General features: G+C 38.5%; 5 protein-coding genes across 5 annotated transcripts in view; 3 read left to right on the top strand and 2 right to left on the bottom strand.

The window, feature by feature from the left end:
• Positions 1–6,814, bottom strand: part of LOC123871250 (26S proteasome complex subunit SEM1-like) — a 29,657-nt gene extending 22,843 nt beyond the window's left edge. Inside the window, exons 1-2 of the mRNA XM_045914949.1 lie at positions 6,810–6,814; positions 5,480–5,484 (exon numbers count right to left, since the gene is read on the bottom strand). The gene's annotated coding sequence lies outside the window, so the exon portion shown is untranslated. The remainder of the gene's footprint in view (positions 1–5,479; positions 5,485–6,809) is intronic.
• LOC123871244 (uncharacterized protein C1orf198 homolog) overlaps positions 1–19,143 on the bottom strand; it is a 504,106-nt gene that overhangs the window by 301,252 nt on the left and 183,711 nt on the right. The gene's annotated exons all lie outside the window — the stretch shown is intronic.
• Positions 2,086–7,785, top strand: LOC123871247. The gene is made up of 5 exons (XM_045914941.1): positions 2,086–2,190; positions 3,089–3,257; positions 3,770–3,939; positions 4,295–4,461; positions 7,501–7,785. Exons 2-5 carry the CDS (start codon positions 3,089–3,091, stop codon positions 7,700–7,702), a joined length of 708 nt encoding a protein of 235 aa, XP_045770897.1. The 5' UTR covers positions 2,086–2,190; the 3' UTR covers positions 7,703–7,785.
• On the top strand, positions 5,326–6,802 carry LOC123871240 (leucine-rich repeat-containing protein 34-like). The gene has a single exon (XM_045914931.1). It carries the CDS (start codon positions 5,439–5,441, stop codon positions 6,798–6,800), a length of 1,362 nt encoding a protein of 453 aa, XP_045770887.1. The 5' UTR covers positions 5,326–5,438; the 3' UTR covers positions 6,801–6,802.
• LOC123871226 (GTPase-activating protein CdGAPr) overlaps positions 9,991–19,143 on the top strand; it is a 76,661-nt gene continuing 67,508 nt past the window's right edge. Inside the window, exon 1 of the mRNA XM_045914899.1 lies at positions 9,991–10,519. The gene's annotated coding sequence lies outside the window, so the exon portion shown is untranslated. The remainder of the gene's footprint in view (positions 10,520–19,143) is intronic.

Genomic DNA, 19,143 nt, shown 5'->3' with positions numbered 1-19,143 from the left:
ATTTTAGTTAAAGGAAAAGTTACAATAATTTATGTCGATTGTGCGTAATTTATATAAGTATTTTAAGGAAATTAAAACTTGTTTTACTCTATCCCAAGTAATTTTAAATACATAACAAAAATTGCGGAGCCGGCAGGATTCGAATCTGCACCATTTGGGATCTGCCCATATTTCAATGTAACTCTTAGACCGAGTAATGACATATTGTTTTTTACTATACTTTAATTTTAATTTTTATGATAGTCCAATTGTTGTGTAGGTAAACACACTATTAAAAAAAATATAAATAAAATATAGGTATTAGATACACAAGTATACCCCTATCACTAGCATCACATACGTTATATGCAGCACGAGAAGTATTTTCCTGTAAAATCAGCAATTTTGAAAAATACCTATAACTCATGGAATATTATGTAATTTTATATGTTAATGCAACACCATTCGAAAAGCTTGATGAGACATGAAACAAGGAAGTACATCGCTGGTCCAGTTATAGGAGCATTTACCCTACGCTCGCAACATGCACCTGTACAACGCACTTTGTGATCAAGTGATCTCTGATCACCTGAACCCGGCGCGTTTAACTTTTCCTGTTGTCCAAAACAAATTGCTTATCATCAGACATCATTTAATCATGTATTTTTTCCCGACTGCGGCAAACCCAAAAGGAAGGGTTTTTTTTTCTCTCGTCTGGCTTTACAAAGATTAGCCAATGTCAAGTTTGTAGTTATTTGTAACAACAAGTATGGACCCCGTCTGTGCCGGCGCTCGCCGACACACGCACGGCACCCCCTTAGAGCGCTTTCCAGTCAGTTTCAACAAAAAAAAAACCCTCCAAAAAGGCAGAGCACGCCCGCCAGCTAACACCAATACAGACGAAGTCCAAAGGAAGGGTTATGATTTTAGTAGTCTATGTATGTATGTAAGTATGTATATATAATGTATGCATGTTTGTATCCAGATTCTGTGTGTTCCACCGTAGCGACTAAATTGCTGGGCCGATTTTGATGAATGAGGTGTCAATTGATTCGTTGTAAAGATCCGGGTGACATACGCTACATTTTATACGAAAAATTTTTTGGTTCCTTGTATATCGTGAACTTCTGCAAAGTAACGCCTGCTTCTATATACATATAGAGTTCCATGAACTCTTCTATTTTATTAGTAGAGTTCACATGTTTTTGTTGAAAGTTCAATTACCGAGTGGACGCGAGTCATCTTACGATTACGACACGACACCCCACGACCTAACGATATAACGCAGAGATTAAATTGGGACTAGATTCCGTTTAGCGGCTTTAGATTAGCTTATGACGGTATCATTCTAGGTTGCGGGCACACCTAGTTCAAATATTTTCGAATAAAAAAACCGTTAAATTTAAATTTCGAACAGTGTTTGGCTTAGCAGTTTAATATTGGGTTCAAGTGATAAACAAAGCATCTTCTGGAGATAGAATTCTTTATAAGCTTTTTAAAATTTGTTTATTAATTATTTACACAAGTAAGTAATACATAAACAAATAAATTTGAGTTTAGGTATTTATATGTCTTGCCAAACTGCACAGCAGTTTGTTTGACGAGTTCGCGCTCAGAAAGAAAACGACGACGTGCAATTGACTATATTATATGTATTATACGACGATTCAGACGATTGACGATTCAAACCAAACAATAATGTGACGATTCAAAACAACTAAGTACTTGATCTGGATTTTTACAGACTGTCCTGTCAGATCTAATTTCAAATATGGCGAGGGAAGAAAAAGAGCATTGGCCACTGGCCACTCCTCGCGAAAAGTTGAAGATTACAAACAGACTCAAGACTGGAATCCACATGGAAGACGCTAAACAGGGCCAAAATAATCCTGGGATGGGGGGATTAGACGCAAAAACGCAGATATGATTGGCGTAACAGGAGTCGATAGGTCGCGAAAGAGAGACAGTTCTACCCTTTGCCCCGAAGGGAGGTCTTAGGAACCAATATGAGAGAAGAGACTACTTACAAGTTTCACGTTTAGTTGAAAAAATCTACTAGAACAGGAATTTCTTAATAGGTAAGTACTTCACTGAGTGTGCCCTCAACTTAAACTCACCCTTAGCTCTCAATTCTGCTCAGTCGTCGTGTTGGAGCCACATCGGCGGCAGTTTGCGAATTTTATCAACCCCTAACTCCTAGCACTTCTTACGGTAAGTCTATTATGTTAGTGATACTTCAGTGACTTTGTTTACGTGTAAAAGACTTTCTCCTAAAAGTTCAGTAATTACCTAAGCTTTTATAGTTTAGTCTAGAGTCTAACTTTATTTTGTGGACGAGGGGGAAATCTTAGATGATAGCCTATCAAGTTATGAGTGAAGCCTACTGGTTAAAACGTAGGCCTTTTTTTCGATAAGTCAGAGGTTCGATCCACGGCTCGTCGCACCTCTAACTTTTAGTGGGCGTTTTAAAGTATATTGTCACTTGCTTTACCGGCGAAGAAAAAGATCGTGAGGAAAAATGCATTCACGAGAGTTCTTCATAATGTTCTCGAAGGTGTGTAAAGTTTAATAGACAACCACTCAATAATAGTCTCTGTGAAAAAGGACTCTTGATGGGTTCGAAACTATAGTCAGTTTCGAACCCATCCAGAAGCTTACATCGACTAAATACATGAGTATAGCCGTAAGAACTTCTTATACTTATAAGTTTAATAGAATCTATCGTTTCTAGTAGTGTTATAACATGATGATAATATGATACGGTACAGAATCTGATTACGGTAGATGAAACCCTTTATAGATCACTAGCTGATGCCCGCGACTTCGTTCGCGTGGATGTAGGTTTTTTAAAATTCCCGTGGGAACTCTTTGATTTTCCGGGACAAAAAGTAGCCTATGTGCTAATCCAGGGTATAATCTATCTCCATTCTAAATTTCAGCCCAATCCGTCCAGTAGTTTTTGCGTGAAGGAGTAATAAATATACACACACACACACATACATATTTTCACCTTTATAATATTAGTGTGATACCTCTTCCAAGAGTGTGCTTAGGATGCTCCATAGACACCAAGATCTAGCGGTGAAATGAATAGAAAATGGATCTCTAGATGGTGTACACACGTCCATCCTCGATTCCTCTGCCCACGGTCTGGCGCCGCTTCACCGCGCGCGGCGCCGCGCTCAGGGTGCAGGACATGACGGACGACCAGCTCGAGCCGGCCGTGCAGCTGCTCCTCAAGTACTTCACTGCTGACGAGCCGCCTTGCAAGTACATTGGTATGTAGAATTCAGATTTCGAATATTCTTTTTTTTTTCTCTCTCATCTGGCTTTACTTAGATTAGCCAATGTCAGTCGAATGTTCTTATCCATTGTGCTCAAAATCTCAGAAAAACTGCACAGATTTCTATATTAGCTCTTTGTCTTTATACTTGTGTGTTTGTGTTCTTTATGTCGCTTTCGAAGTTTGGTTTAAAATATCGTGGTGGTTCACATAGTCGACTGAGCATGCATGAGAGAGAGGACTGGATTCAACAACACTTTTGACCCTAATCCATTGTTCACGACCTTTGGTCTGGTCTCGGATTCTTAGGCTTTCTTAGCATTTTTCAAAATATATCTAGGTAGGTACCTAAAAGTAGATGCAAAAGATCCGGAAGGGTTGAAATTTGCATCCGCAGACTCTTAATGTAAAGTTTCTGGTATGCCAAATTTTCTCATTTTTATTCTGAAAATATCTAAGTAGCTGCTTAATTGTGTGATATAACTACCAAAATGTATTTTATTGTAGAAATCAACAAGCATCCAGGAGCTCTCGCCGAGTTGGAGAAGTTGTGGAGGAACACCATCAAAGACCGAATATCCGTGGTCTGTGTGGAGGATAGAGATGAACCGACGGACATAATAGGAGTTAACGTTCTCACCGTGTGTTCTAAAAGTGATAAAGAAGAGGAATTTCAGGTAACTGAAGCTTTTACATCGTCAAGCTGGGATCTAGTAAGTAGTAAGATCCTTAGTGTTAATTACTGAGTAGTATAGACGCAAGAAGAAGGAAACCTTTTTATCAGGGACAAGAATTTTGTCACAGCAAATTTTTGGAGAAAAATCTCTAGTGACCAATAAGTATATTATATACAAAAATATTATATTACTGAAAAATTTAGACTTTAAATATTTACCAGATATAAAAATCAATGTACTATATAGAGGTATATTACCTCTAAAATCTTAATATGACAAGCTCCCCTGTTGCGAAATCAGTTAAAATTAAACGTACATGATTCGTTCGTACATCCAATCATGTTTTTTCCACCAGACGGATGACAGAATCTGGGCTAAGCTTTTCGGTGCAGTGGACCTGGTGGGTAGGAGTGTGGACATTTTCGAGAAATTTGGTGTGGAGCAGTACCTCACTGCGTACGGGCTGGTGGTGGCGCCACAGTGGCGAGGCTGCGGGGTTGGGAAGGAGATACTTCTGGCTCGGTAAGACTGGTCCTGCTGACCAGGAGTTAGGACACCTTAGATAATTTTAGTGTTTAGAACCATCGGTGCCCACATCTTGTTATAGTAAGAGTACAAGGCTCGCCATAAGCGAATGTCGACCATGGATACCATGTAAAAATAGGCATAGGTGTTTGCACTAATTTTATTCACATAAATTATTATTGGTTGTTTTCCTGAGCTAAATTTTTCTGCGATGAAAAAGGCTTAAAATATAAAGTGTAAGTAGTTAAAGTTAATGTAAGTACTTATTCCAAGAAATCTATATTTGGTTTGGTAATCATTCTCGTGTTCACTACATCGCATTCATTGATTTGTTTTACTGAAAACATATAAATTACGTATTTGCTAAAATATTTACCTGAAAACTTAAATAACGTTAACTATTTTCTGTTGAAGTACCTACCTATCCTATTCTAAATTCCTGAAGGCGAGAAAGTTGGAATTGAATGAGTTTATTGCAGAATTCCTTGCGGTCCGCATTCCGCGGCGTCGCCAATAATTCGATCCCGAGCGATCCTAATACGAGCAGCTTGAGTTCCGATATAATTCCAATATAGCATTTAAATGCAAAGATCTTCTAATATTCCTAAGGTTTATTAATAGGCGGGTAAGTTAAGATTAAGTTATGATTTAGTGAAAAATAAGAACGCCGAGGAATGCTGAGCTCAAGAATTTTTCAATAATCTGTTTCTGTACTTGCTATAAAAATTCGTTCTCGAATAGCTACCTAAAACCTTTTTGAAAACTATATGATTAACATGATGAGATTTGACGAGATAATGAACGAGATGGCAAGAATCGTGGAATCTCCATGGCAAGAATGGATTGTCATAATTCCGCTGACATAAAATACAATAACAATTCAAGTAGCAATCGTAGCAATTAAATTTATCAAAAATATTATTTACAAAAATTATAAATATATATAAAAGAAAACTAACAAAGTAGAGATAAAAATGAAGAAATCACCACGCAAAAAGAAATGTATTTGTAATACAGTTGCTATTCTCAAACAAATTACAGGACAACCTAAACCTTTGGACGATACTGAACTGAATAAAATCCGCTTAAACTTATTTACGGAAAGAAATTCAGATGGAACGGGCTATTTGGTTTTAAGAGGCAAAGATATATTCGATAGATACAAACGACGTATTACAGATGCAGATATAAGAGCAATATGTTTGTATTTAAAAGAAGAACCGAAAAGAATCACCAGGCTAGACCTCAGCTACAACAACATAACGGATGTAGGATTCTTCAAACTATTGAAAGAGATTCTTGTAAAAGGTCGATCGAGTGTGATAAACTTAAATATAATGAACAATAACTTAACGGAAGCATCAGTTTTGAATTTAGCAAAATACGCGCAGTTTTTAAAGCTAAAATATCTGAGATTGAATGGTAACGACTTTGGAGTAAACGGAGCTGAATATTTTGCAGACTTCTTAAAAAAGAATGACACTCTTCAATATTGTGATATCGGTGAAACTAATCTGACTTTAACAGGTGTAACGCATATTGTAGCAGCTTTGCGATGTGATAATGAAGGCAATGACACTTTAAAAGTGTTAGACCTAAGCCGAATAATACCTTTATTTAATCGCTACTCATACGAAACTAAATGGTTAGCGTATCACATAGAATTTTTAATCGAAAGGAATTCTACAATAATCGAGCTTCATTTGCAGAAAAATCAATTTATAGGTCATGATGTGGAATATTTTGTCAGAGGTCTTCGAAGGAACGATACTTTGCTATATTTGGACCTAGGTTACAACAGAATCGGTGAATACGGCGCTCAATTACTTGGCAAATATTTGGCCGAAAAACCTCCATTAATTTTTTTGAATGTAGCAGGAAATGGTATAAAAGATACGGGAGCGAGAGCGTTAAGTTTTGGACTTCCGTATTCGAAAATTCGAGCTTTGGACGTAGGTTATAATAAAATAACTGATGATGGTATTTTAGATCTCTTGAATACGTTGAAGAAATATTACTTTATGCGCTTCTTGAATATATGGGGGAATACTATAACTCATGTTAGTTGTGTAGTTATTGAGAGAATGTTGATGAGCGGCGCATTGTTCCAACACACAATAGATGTTAAAGTGTATGAAGTAGACAATGTTCTTCATGCAGCGTACTACCCAAATCCGGCGAACAGAAATAAACACTTGTACTACGATGAACTGGACTATGGATGCGCTCAGCCGATTTATCATATAAAGAGAAATGTGATACCAGAGAAAAAAAATGTTAAGGTTGATTGTAAACAACGACACAGGCTGGATAAAACTGATAAAAATAATTTCTAAGGAGCCAACGAATTTTGAAACGTTTTTGAATTGGAATAAAATAAAAACCGGAAAAGAATGAGAAATCAAATTCATCAATCCAGAACAGCAACTTTGACATAAATTACAATTTTATTCAAATAAAATTGTAATTTATGTCAAAGTTGCTAAAACTATTTTAGTGTTTTAATAATTTGTTTTTATGTACCTACCTATCTACTTGTAATTTAGATAATTTTATTTGTTAAATAAATATAAATTATAATTTTATGAGCACATTTGAAGCATGCTTTCATTCAAGAAAGACATTTTTTAGACATTATTACAGGTTGAACAATTATATGGTACATGTCGTTTGAATGGCCCCCTTAAGGCTCTGGCTACACGCTCTGTCTTACCTGCACACCAAGCACGTATACGTGACACGTGCGTAGTGACGCGCGTGAATCCGTAGACATAACTGCACGCATTACGACTACGCGAACGTTCACGCCACGCAAGCGGTGTCTCATACAGTTCCATACATTACAACGCAATGCTACGCGCTACGTTACGCTTACGCGACGCATACGCGACCTGTGGGCCGGCGCTTTACCTGCACACGCCAGTTTGGTGCTTGTGGATGGCAAACTGCGCAGGCAAGACGGAGCGTGGAGCCGAAGCATAAAAAAGGATAATATTCACCTCTATGAATTCCAGTGTAAGTTTCTGGGTTTTCTAGTATACCGCTGTGCAAAGCTCTCGGCGTGAAAGTGACGGCCACAGTGTTCACGGCAGCAGCGTCCCAGGCAGTAGCACGGAAGGCAGGCTTCCAGGACCTGTTCCAGATATCCTACGAGGAGCTGGCCAAGCGAGGCTTCAGCTTTCCTGGAGTCGACGAGAACACTAAGTATTCTAAGCTCATGGCTTTGGAGATTATTTAAATTATACTTACAAATCTATTTCATCTAATACATTTATATACTTAGTACTTACCCACCTATATCACACGACAGGTTGAGTTGGCAATCGGGGTATGAGGTAGGGGGTGCGGGAGTTACCTCCGCGATTGAAATTACAACCTGTCGCGTCCTGTATAATTACTTTTATAAATAAAATAGGTTCCTTCATATTAAAAATCCCGCAGAAAAATTGTTATTTACGGAATGGCATGCGCAGCCATACCGTCCATACCTAGGTTCATTCAAACTTGATGATTTTATTAAGTTCTAAGGTGGAAGGTAATTGCATCTATCAGCGATCCATTGACCATCTGCAGGTATTATCGACCCATTACTTTAATTAACAATTTTTTTTTCACGATTTATGGTATACTTATTTATTATATTAAAATATATTTGTAGGTACGTATAATACCATGAGATCTCCAATATTATTTAATTTGAGTGTAAGGTTCTAGTCAGTAAATAGGTACTTTTTAACCACAGAACTTCTTAGTTACCTACTTAATTAATAATAATAATAATAATATCTTTATTTATTTAAGCAACAAAGGCCCACAATATTATGTTAGTAAACATCTTAACCTATGTTAGTAACTAAATTTTATATCCAATAGGTACCTATTTAAATATACTTAAAATATATTTCATGTTAAATTTATCATCGTGTATATTTACGGGCTTCCGAGACGGTCAAGCAATAGATTTTTTGCTAGCATTTTGACCGTTTCGTTTACAAAGTTGGCTTGATGCTTGAGTCAAGCAATTAGGTACGTGCTTGACGCGTGGTTGATACGATTTTATGTTTTTGCTTGACGCGACGATCGAGATATGAGAAAAGTGTCGTTTGCTGATGAAGCTGTTTGATGCGACCGCCAAGCAGCTTGATCAAGCAAAACAAAACTACGTGCTTGACGTTAAGTTGACCACCTCGAAAGCCTTTTACTTATGTATATAATTTAATATTTAATAACTAACTGACTGCAGAGGGTATTTATTATTATCAATTATTATCTAGTCATGCTCTAGTCTTGTAGTCTAGTGATTTTAAAATAGGTAAATTGTTTTTAGGGTTCCCTATCTCATAAGAGAAATAGACCCTTTATGGATGTCTGTCTGTCGTGTCTGTCAAGACCCGTCAAGGGAATCAAAACCTAATAGTCAGTACCTCCTGTTGACCTAAACCTATGAAAGACAAACGTCACAAATCGCAATGTCTGATGGCACAAGTGGAAAGATCCAAAACAAAAACCATGAATTTATGGTTACGTCACAAAAAAAAATGTGTTACCTAAGTATGTAGGTATTTCTTGTACGATGGTACGGAACCCTTCAGTTGGGAGTACGACTCTCACTTAATTTAATTCTGTTGTTGTTTAGAAAATATTATACGCTTGAATTAAATTATATTAACTTATACCTACTTAATAAAATATGTAGGTCTATCAACTAATAAACTCATTTTAACCTCATTATCCTATTGTTTTATTAATTTATGTTTATTGCCTAGGTGCCCAGCGGTTTTTCTATATGTCTTATCAAAGGTTTTTGCATAAATTATTTCATTAAATTCTCATTAAAACATAGAATTTAATTGTATTAAGATAGAGCGTAGTTTTGTTAGGATATTATGGATCATGGATCATATCACATAATCAAATAGTGATTAAATGATCCCAAAAAAATCTGAATAAAAAAAAAATTAAATTATTGGCATTTTCATTCTTTACCATTCCGTTACATTTGCGAAGCAAGTAAGTATTCTACTGTCATTTTATTGTACGATCAGCCTTATAACCACAGAATATAATAATTATATTAGTAATTAAATTTTAATTAAAGTTTTAAAAAATTTACACAAAATATTTTGTGCTTGAAAGACTAACATTGCCATCTACCGATCAATACTTAAACTACGTGATGAAATGAAATATACAGTGCCATCTGCACGTACATTTCTAAACACGAAAAGAGCCATCTAGTGGGAACAAGTGTGAAACTGCGTAATAAAATGCAAACTGCTCAACAATAGATGACGCCGGCAGTATTCAAATAATCTTAATTTTACGTTACATCGTGTTTGTGTTTTTATTATTAAATTAAACTATAATTACTAGGTAATACATTTAATTGATATGTTTAGGCATCATTGAATATGAAATTGAGTTTTATGATTATGAACATTTTTTTATTACAGTGAAATAGGGGAAATTTTGTATAAATAAATAGCAACATTATTTGAAAATGGCGTCGCGTTCATGACACAAGTTTCGAGGAGGCAGTTGTCAAACGGTTGTTGACTCGCGAATGCTCGCGAGAGGATCCCAGACCTCCTGTAATCATCAATAATAACAACAAATTAATTAAAGGCAATAATTGTTTTTAGAGGCACTATGTAGGGTCGTCGGTGACTAAAAGTGCGTGTGCCATTTCTAAGAGAATAGTTTTTATTTAATATTTAGCGACTTTTGTGTATAGTTTACAAAAAACGTTTTCATCGATTTGTGATTGTGAAATACGCCTTGTTTTGCTTTGTACGTCCTGTTTAAAAGTGCAGCAAACCTTTTCGTTGTTTTCGCAACGATTTCTTTCGATTTCCTGCTCTTTTCCGCGAATTTGTGACTTGAACTCAAATGCCTTTTGCGATTGGTTACAATTTTTTAATTTTCGTGTTGTAAGTCGAAAATTAAGATTTAATTTTGTGCTAAATAGTGTTTTACTGTCGTTTTGTTTGTGTTTGTGACTGTGCGTGATGGATTATCTGCATAGGCGTGGTTAAAATTACCCCCAGCGTTGAAGGTAGGTGTAAAAATAAATTATATCATGTGCATCTCTGGTAGGTACCTACCTAAGCTAATTACGTCTTAGTTATAAACTACTTCTTGTTAATTTATTCAATAATAGGTACGTATATCAACATGTTTACGTGTATCATTAGATTTATAATGACCTCACGTTATATTATGTACTTTGTAAATTCTGCTAGATTAGTTGGAGAATCCTAGTTACGTTATCATCATCATCCTAATGATCAATCCATCACCGGCCCATTACTGACGTACCTACCACACAGTTTTCCTCTCAGAATGAGAAGGGTTTGCCATGCCTGACCAGTGCGGATTTATAGACTTCTCACATCTTTGAGAACATTATGGAGAGAGCACTCTCCCCGGGATCTCTGAATAGGAGCCAGACGTTTTAATCACTAAGCTATCACTGCTTATGCATACACTAGATTAGTCTTACGCCCGCGACTTCGTCTGCGTGGACTACATTTCAAACCCCTTATTTTACCCCCTTAGGGGTTCAATTTTCAAAAATACCTTCTTAGCGGAAGTCATGATAGCTATTTGCATGCCACATTTTAGCCTGATGCTTGCAGTAGCTTGAGCTGTGTGTTGATAGATCAATCAGTCAGTCAATATTTAGAGGTTTATAACCAAAATGACACATTTATTCCATTTAGTCCATTTCAGTAGTAATGAAACTACCTACAGTGTATGACAGGTCGAGATGGCAATCGGGGTATGAGGCGGGGGGACACCCCGCACGCAGCGCGGGGGGTGGACCTGTCGCATACTATAGATAAGAAAACCTTAGTCTTTCCATCATTCGAGGACTAAAATAGAAAGTGCTTAAAGTGCTTAATTAGTCAGATGTTAATCAAAAGCAACTGGAACAGGGAATGAAAGTTTGCAAAAATCTCTGTTAATTAAATTAACCTGACCCGACCTAGTTGATCTAGTGTTTGCCTTCAAGTGGGCTAATTTTGAACTTTGTTTGCTAAAGCAGTTAATTTCATCTGTTTTCTTGTTATAGCAATTTTCACAGTCTAAATCAGTGCTAGCTTACTGGTACAGCTGATGTCCACCTACTAGTTTTTTATGCAGATACAAGTTAGCCCTTGACTGCAATTTCACCAGATGATAAGTGATGATGATACAGTCTAACCTGGAAGTGGTATGGCAGTTTTTATTACACCCATACTGCTTTGGTTTCTACGCGGCATCATACCGGAACGCTAAATCGCTTGGCGGCACGGCTTTGCAGGTAGGTTGGTAACTAGCCGCGGCCGAAGCCTCCCACCAGACCAGGTCAGTGATCTAGAAATTATAAGATTACAAGCCCTGCTGGGAATCGAACTCGGGACCCACAGCACTTACCACTGCGCCATTCCCCTTCCAGGTTAGCCCGCTTCTATCTTAGACAGTATCATCACTTACCACCAGGTGAGACAGCAGTCAAGGGCTTACCTGTATCTGAATAAAAAAAAGGTTGCTGATGGACAGACGACATCAAACGAGTCGCAGCTAACCGCTGTATTCAGGCGGCGGCGCAAGACCGTGGCGTGTGGGAGTTGTTAATGATGATGATGATGATGAATACCCACTGACAAAGGGCCTGCTTATCTAAGCATTACAATTGAGGACAATTAGTGTAAGTGGCGCCGATTAACGAGAGCTACATTGCGTCATGCATAATCACAATGTGTAATCATGTGTCGTACTCTTTGAATTCTTTCGGCATGATGATGAGGAGGCCTTTATAACGGGAAATGCTCTGAAGACCTGTTGACCTCAATCCACTCTCCTTCTTCTACAACCGCACCACACGCCACCACAAGCAATTTCATCTTCATCACCTGGGTGTGCCGGGTGCACATCCTTTGTGCCAGATCCTTATTTCCACGCACATGCAAACTATGAAATCAACTCCCATCGGCGGTGTTCAACAGACAATCCAGAAGCATAACACGCAATGGGTCACTAAATAACTGTACTCTGTAACTCCAGCCTTCCAAGTTGTAAGGTTGAAATCTATAGAGCACACTTTGATTTTGCTCATACATAAGTTTCAGTTAAAACGAGACAGATTTATGCCAACGGTATAACGCTGTTTCGTTTTAACAGTGTCTTAAGTGCCTCGACTCACTATAATAACGCGCCAAGCAAGTAACATCTAATAGATCATATTAATCAATTGGTGCATTGATTAAATATCAAGTAAATCGCGCATGTATTCCACGTCCCGCTACCGGTGTCGTATACGGCAGCACTTGGCAATACAATCACGTACGCGAGCTTCATTTCAATGAATAGGTAGCATTGTGTGGAACAAATGGAAGGTAATGCCGCTAACTGCGGTATAATGTGCTGTACAAATAGGAAAGGGACAGCCCTTTGTCGGAATGTCTGCTCAATTCTAAGCTTCAAAGTTTGGTATATATCTCTGCGCAAAATTGCATATATCTATCGTTATTCTAGAATCTAAAAGGATATATTTCGCATAGTGTGAAAACTTCTCAACCTGGTTCCTCCTTTACCTTTCCACTATCGCCTCAGCTTCATTTCAATGCCTAGGTAGCATTGTGTGGAACAAATAAAAGGTAATGCCGCTAACTGCAGTATAACATGCTGTACAAATAGGAAAGGGACAGCCTTTGTTGGAATGTCTGGACAGTTCCAAGATTCAAAGTTTTGAGCAAGCCATTTGTGTGCCTGGTGCACTTCGACCGCCCGTTGTGCCAAACTGTAGATCCAATAGTCAACGTCCTTCGGTGGCGTTCCCACTAGATTTGAACATGGGGTTATTCAAGGGGTTGATCAACAAATTCTTAAAAGGCCGGCAACGCAATTGCGGTTCCATGGTTCTGCAAATGTTCATGGGCGGCGGTAATCACTTAACATCAGGTACCCACCTGCTTGTTTCCTCGTTATTTTTATATATTTAAAAAAAAACATCGGCGCAAAGGTGCCCGTCTATCCGTATTTTACAGGATATACCTATTTCGGACAGTACCTATGCTCAACAATTTTTCGACCTGATTCCTCCTTCACCTTTCTTTTATCGTACTGTAAAGCATTGTCAAGGTCTACACCCTTATGTAGACGATATCCCATGGACGCATATGAAGCGATTTAGGATTTGCTTCATTGTTTCTAATTCGAACCTCTTATGCTCTTATTTTCCCTCCATCTCCAATATAGGCACCTTCAAGCCAATAGGGAATAGGCATCTTTTAGGCAAGCGCGCTGCATCTTAGGCTGTATCATCACTTGCCAGCAGGTCTGGTGTGACAGCCGTGGAGGTACGTTTAGAATAACTTTGCCCTGAAATAGAATCTGGGCCCGTCGGCCACGGCACGCATGTGTAAAGAGCAGGAAAGTCGAAAGCGCGTGAGTGAAACCCGTCCGTCTGTCCGCGGCCGGACGCGTAGTGAATCATTTCACATTTAATTGTGAAAAAATTCATGACAACATTTACGAGAGCTAGTTCACTAATATGTGTCCAAGAATTTTTTGATCTAGTACCTCCCACATCTTTCTAGGTATTGTCACAGGTGTTTTCGAACCGTATGTATTTCAAGATCTGCATCACTCATCATCAAAAACCCACCAAGCAAGCTCCATTCTTCCAATGGGTCTTAAATTTTCAAAAATCCTTTCTTAGCGAATGTCTACGTCATAATAGCGACATGCCTTTCAGCCTAATCCGTCCAGTAGTTTGAGCTGGGCGTTGATAGATCAATCAGTCAGCTTTTTCTGTTTAACCCCCGACCCAAAAAGAGGGGTGTTATAAGTTTGACGTGTGTATCTGTGTATCTGTCTGTGGCATCGTAGCTCCTAAACTAAAGAACCGATTTCAATTTTGTTTTTTTTTGTTTGAAAGGTGGCTTGATCGAGAGTGTTCTTAGCTATAATCCAAGAAAATCGGTTCAGCCGTTTGAAAGTTATCAGCTCTTTTCTAGTTACTGTAACCTTCACTTGTCGGGGGTGTTATAAATTTTTAATTTACACTTGTAAGTATGCATATATTTAGATGTTGCCTAGAATTATGAGTAAGTATTACATAAGTACCAGCTAGGTGTTTCAAATATGAACTGATTAGGTAAACTACAGTTTACAAAATCATAGTCACTTTTACCGAGTTTAACATTAACACATAGATTGCCTAACAATGAAATATAAAATCTAGAAATAAAACCAAACCAAGGTCACACCGATATCTGACCCCAGAAGCCGGTGAAATCACTGCCTCAAATGATAAGGGATTTTATGCCTTATTTATATTGCAATAAGAATTGTGTTATCGTACGGGACACCTGATCTTTGGATTGACCGCAATGTGGTTCGATATAAAATTACCAGCAGTATTTTATAATAGACAAGCGACCCGCCCCGGCTACTCACGAGTAGCTTATTACAATTTCCGTAGGGATCTCTAATTTTTTTGAAAATAAAATACGGCCTATGTCACTCATGAGCAATGTAGCTCTCTACAGGAATTTTCAAATCTGTTCAGTAGTTCCAGACATTACTTCCTACAAACAAACTTACAAACTTTACCTCTGTATTAAGTACCTCTTTATAATATTAGTATAGATGAGGGAAAGTTACCTATCTAGTTATTTTTACTACCTGCTTCATCATCATCATCAACCGAGAGACGTTAACTGTTGGACATATTAGGTTTCTTGTAGGGAGTTTCAGACGCCGCGCCATGGTCTTCCCGCGCCGCCGCCGCCGCTATCCAGCAGCTCTCTGACTCACTTGATGTCGTCCGTCTACCTAGTGAAGGGGTCTTTCAACGCTACGCTTTCTTTTTTTTTTTTATTTACTATAGGTAAGCGCTTGACCACAATCACACCTGATGGAAAGTGATGATGTGGTCTAAGATGGGACGCGTTTACCTAGCAGTTTCTGTGTGAAGCTTAGTGAAAGGCCGCCATTCCAGCACAGCAAAGGAGCCATGCCCTGCCCATTGCCATTTCAGCTTCGCAACCCGCCGAACTAAATATGTTGGTTACTCTGGTTCTCCTACGCATCTCCTCAACTACGTCATGCCCAAACTACCAGTACTTAAATGTACTGGTTGAATATTTGGAGAAACCTACATAGAAAGGAAAGTTGGTTAGATAACTACACTATGTACTTAACATACCCAAATTATAAAGCTATTTGTATGATGGAAAGGTTACGAAATGCCTTTTCGTGCAAAACGAAAATTAATAGGTCAAAGGCGGGTAAGGTTAAGGCTTAACGCACACTCAATGCTATACCATGTTCTACTAAAATATAGAAGCCACACAATATTATGAGTAAGAAATTCGGACACACCTTTATACCTATATTCTCCACTGATTTTCATTTCACTTCAGCTTTGTTACTCATTGGGCTATGTCGACTGGCTACTCTACGGATCTCCTCAGGTTTTATGTGTTCACTTACAGAAACTACGAGCATACCTAACTCTCTCTAAAGGTAGTTTAGAAGCAGGCGTTATTTTGCGGAAGTCCATGACATACAAGGAACCAAAAGCTTAATTTGCTATAATCCGCCAAACTAAAGAAATCTGTATGGTGCAACAAGCAGCATGCGACATGCACCGCCCGCCCTCCCACTGATAAACATGCAGGAAAAGCCAGCCACTAAGCAAGCCACATGCACCACCACCACGCAGCACCAGTCAGTGCAGCATCATTATCAGTGGGAGGGCGGGCGGTGCATGTCGCATGCTGCATGTTGCACCATACAGATTTCTTTGGTTTGGCGGATTATAGCAAATTAAGCTTTTGGTTCCTTGTATCTCTCCGTAGGGGTTCCTAGGTGCTAAAATAGCAACCTCGCACCGGAAAGCGTAGCGCTGGGAAGACCTTCCACTAGGACAGACGGAATCAAATGAGTCGAGGCAGCCGCTAGATTCAGACGGTGCAAGACTGTGGCGTGTGGAAGTCCTTACAAGAGACCTACATCTAATAGTGGACGTCTGTCGGTACACAAGATATAAATAGCTATAGATAGTTTCGCTCAGCCAGTGTGTGAGGAACTTGAAATCGGAGCCGACATCAAAGGTCAAATGACTCATGCCGGCAGCACACCCCTTTTGTTACAGTTATGGATTGAGTAGGCATGTTATACTGCCACCCCTATTCTCCTAAATTGGGGTAAACCAAGTGGCAACTTGATTTACAATACTTCTGTAAGTTCCATGAGCAAGTGATCAAAACTGCTACTAGCATTGACTTATAGCTAGTAGAAGTAAGTAGATAAGTAGAAAAAATGAGAGAATTTGAATAAAACTTAAAACTCATGTTTTAAAAAAAGTATGCTAGGACTAAAGCAAACACTAAGTATAAAACTTGAACATACATAGGGTACTTTTTTAGAAACATCAAAAAACAAATAATCCAGGTTAGCATGGACCAATGTCATCATCTAATCATCGTTTCGTCGAATAAAAAAGCTAAAACTTCGATAACAAGTGTAAATTAAAAATTTATAACACCCCCGACAAGTGAAGGTTACAGTAACTAGAAAAGAGCTGATAACTTTCAAACGGCTGAACAGATTTTCTTGGATTATAGCTAAGAACACTCAATCAAGCCACCTTTCAAACAAAAAACTTAATTAAAATAGGTTCATTAGTTTAGGAGCTACGATGCCATAGACAGATACACACGTCAAACTTACAACACCCCTTTTTTTGGTCGAGGGTTAAAAAGAATCGCATGAAGCCTTTACTAACCTATCAAAGTCAAACTCATCTTGATTCTGAGAAGTTTGTAATATCGATAGATTCATAAATCACTTTCTCTTCTTTCTAACAATTTGAACGTTACGCAAGAGTCCGTAACTATTCCGTAAATCGAGATATACATGAAATATTTTTGTCTGCTCTGTTAATCCGAAGATCTTCACTAATATTAATAAATTCAAAAGTGTGTTTGTTTGTTGGTTTGTCCTTCGATTCAGAAAACGGGGCAACGGAGCGAACGTATCGGCGTGATTCCCACACGTTCCCACGGGATTTTTGAAAACTAAATCCATGCGAAGGATCGAACCCCCGACCTCGGATTAGGAGGCGTACGCTCTAACCACTGGGCTATCACAGCAGCTAGGTAGATATATATTTTAGTATTGCAGATATAAATTTTAGTATTGCATATCCATCGTTGTTTACAGCGATTTACCATCAAAAAGACATCAATCATGTTAGGTTTCGCATTGCGGCAGAGCTGGCTGAAATAGGTCAAGGGCAGGTACATCATTTTGATGTGTATACTAAAGATTTTATCGTCATAATGGATTTACGAGGAGTCATTATATCCCATTTACGATAGTGGATAAAAAAGAATATGATGTGCTACTAGCAGACGCCCGCGACTTCGTCCCCGTGGATATAGATTTTTAAAAATCCCGTGGGAACTCATTGATTTTCTGGGATAAAAAATAGCCTATGTGGTAATCCACGGTATAATCTGTCTCCATTCCTTTCAGCCAAATCCGTCCATTAGTTTTTGCGTGAAAGAGTAACAAACATCCATCCATACATACTTACAAACATTCGTGTTTATAATATTAGTAGGTATTAACGTAAGTATAGCTTTATCCGTTATTGTGTTTGCGCGGACCCTAATACCGTTGAATCTATTGTGGCGTCTCCCGTGCATTCATGGCAAGATAACAAGATCACAAAGATAACTTTGTCTCGACTCCCAAAGAAAGGGCGACCGGATTTCCATTGGAAAGCTCTGCTTCATCGAGCTCCGAGTCGCGCAACAATGATGCGGATTCAATGCGAAGGATCTCGGCTCTTGGCACGTGAAACGGGCCTCATTTGTACACGAACTAGTGTTGCCAACGTTCAGAAATCGGGACTATTCCGGGACATATTTTCTGTGTGTTTTACGCTCGAGTTGGCGTACGCGTTTACACGTGCGGTACATTCCGTGTTTCAATAAATCGAACCTGTCAAATTTCATGATTCTAAGTCAACGGGTAGAACCCTATAAGTTTCTTGACAGACACGACAGACAGACAACGAAGTGATCCTATAAGGGTTCCTTTCTCCTTTTGAGGTACGGAACCCCAAAAACCGCTTCTAGTTGAGATCTATGGAGCTTACCTAATTTGACTTTGTTCAAAACTTCACACTTAAGTTGTAGCACTTTTGATAAAACGTGGCAGAACTATGTTTCTGACATAAATCTGTCTCGTCTTTAACCCCCGACCCAAAAAGAGGGGTGTTATAAGTTTGACGTGTGATCTGTGTATCTGTCTGTGGCATTGTAGCTCCTAAACTAATAAACCGATTTAATTTAGTTTTTTTTTTGTTTGAAAGGTGGCTTGATCGAGAGTGTTCTTATCTTAGCTATAATCCAAGAAAATCGGTTCAGCCATTTGAAAGTTATCAGCTCTTTTCTAGTTATTACTGTAACCTTCACTTGTCGGAGGTGTTATAAATTTTTAACTTTTAATTTTATTGTAACTCAAGTCTGAGCCAAATCAATATACGCTCCACAGATGATGGAGATGGCCAGTCATGCCAAGTGAGATTACAGCCAAGTGCAATAATAATATAAAATCATCCCGGGACGGACGGCAGTTTAGAGTCCCGCTTGAATAAACCGGGACGCTCGGGCG

Source organism: Maniola jurtina, chromosome 13, assembly GCF_905333055.1.
Source record: "Maniola jurtina chromosome 13, ilManJurt1.1, whole genome shotgun sequence".
In the NCBI taxonomy this organism is placed as follows: domain Eukaryota; kingdom Metazoa; phylum Arthropoda; class Insecta; order Lepidoptera; family Nymphalidae; genus Maniola; species Maniola jurtina.
This window is presented reverse-complemented; position numbering and strand designations above follow the sequence as displayed.

Coding starts and splice junctions, on each gene's coding strand:
- LOC123871247 (XM_045914941.1), top strand. CDS start 3,089: ATGGTGTACACACGTCCATCCTCGATTCCTCTGCCCACGGTCTGGCGC. Junction 3,258..3,769: donor GCCGCCTTGCAAGTACATTG/GTATGTAGAATT, acceptor ATTTTATTGTAG/AAATCAACAAGCATCCAGGA. Junction 3,940..4,294: donor ATAAAGAAGAGGAATTTCAG/GTAACTGAAGCT, acceptor TTTTTCCACCAG/ACGGATGACAGAATCTGGGC.
- LOC123871240 (XM_045914931.1), top strand. CDS start 5,439: ATGAAGAAATCACCACGCAAAAAGAAATGTATTTGTAATACAGTTGCT.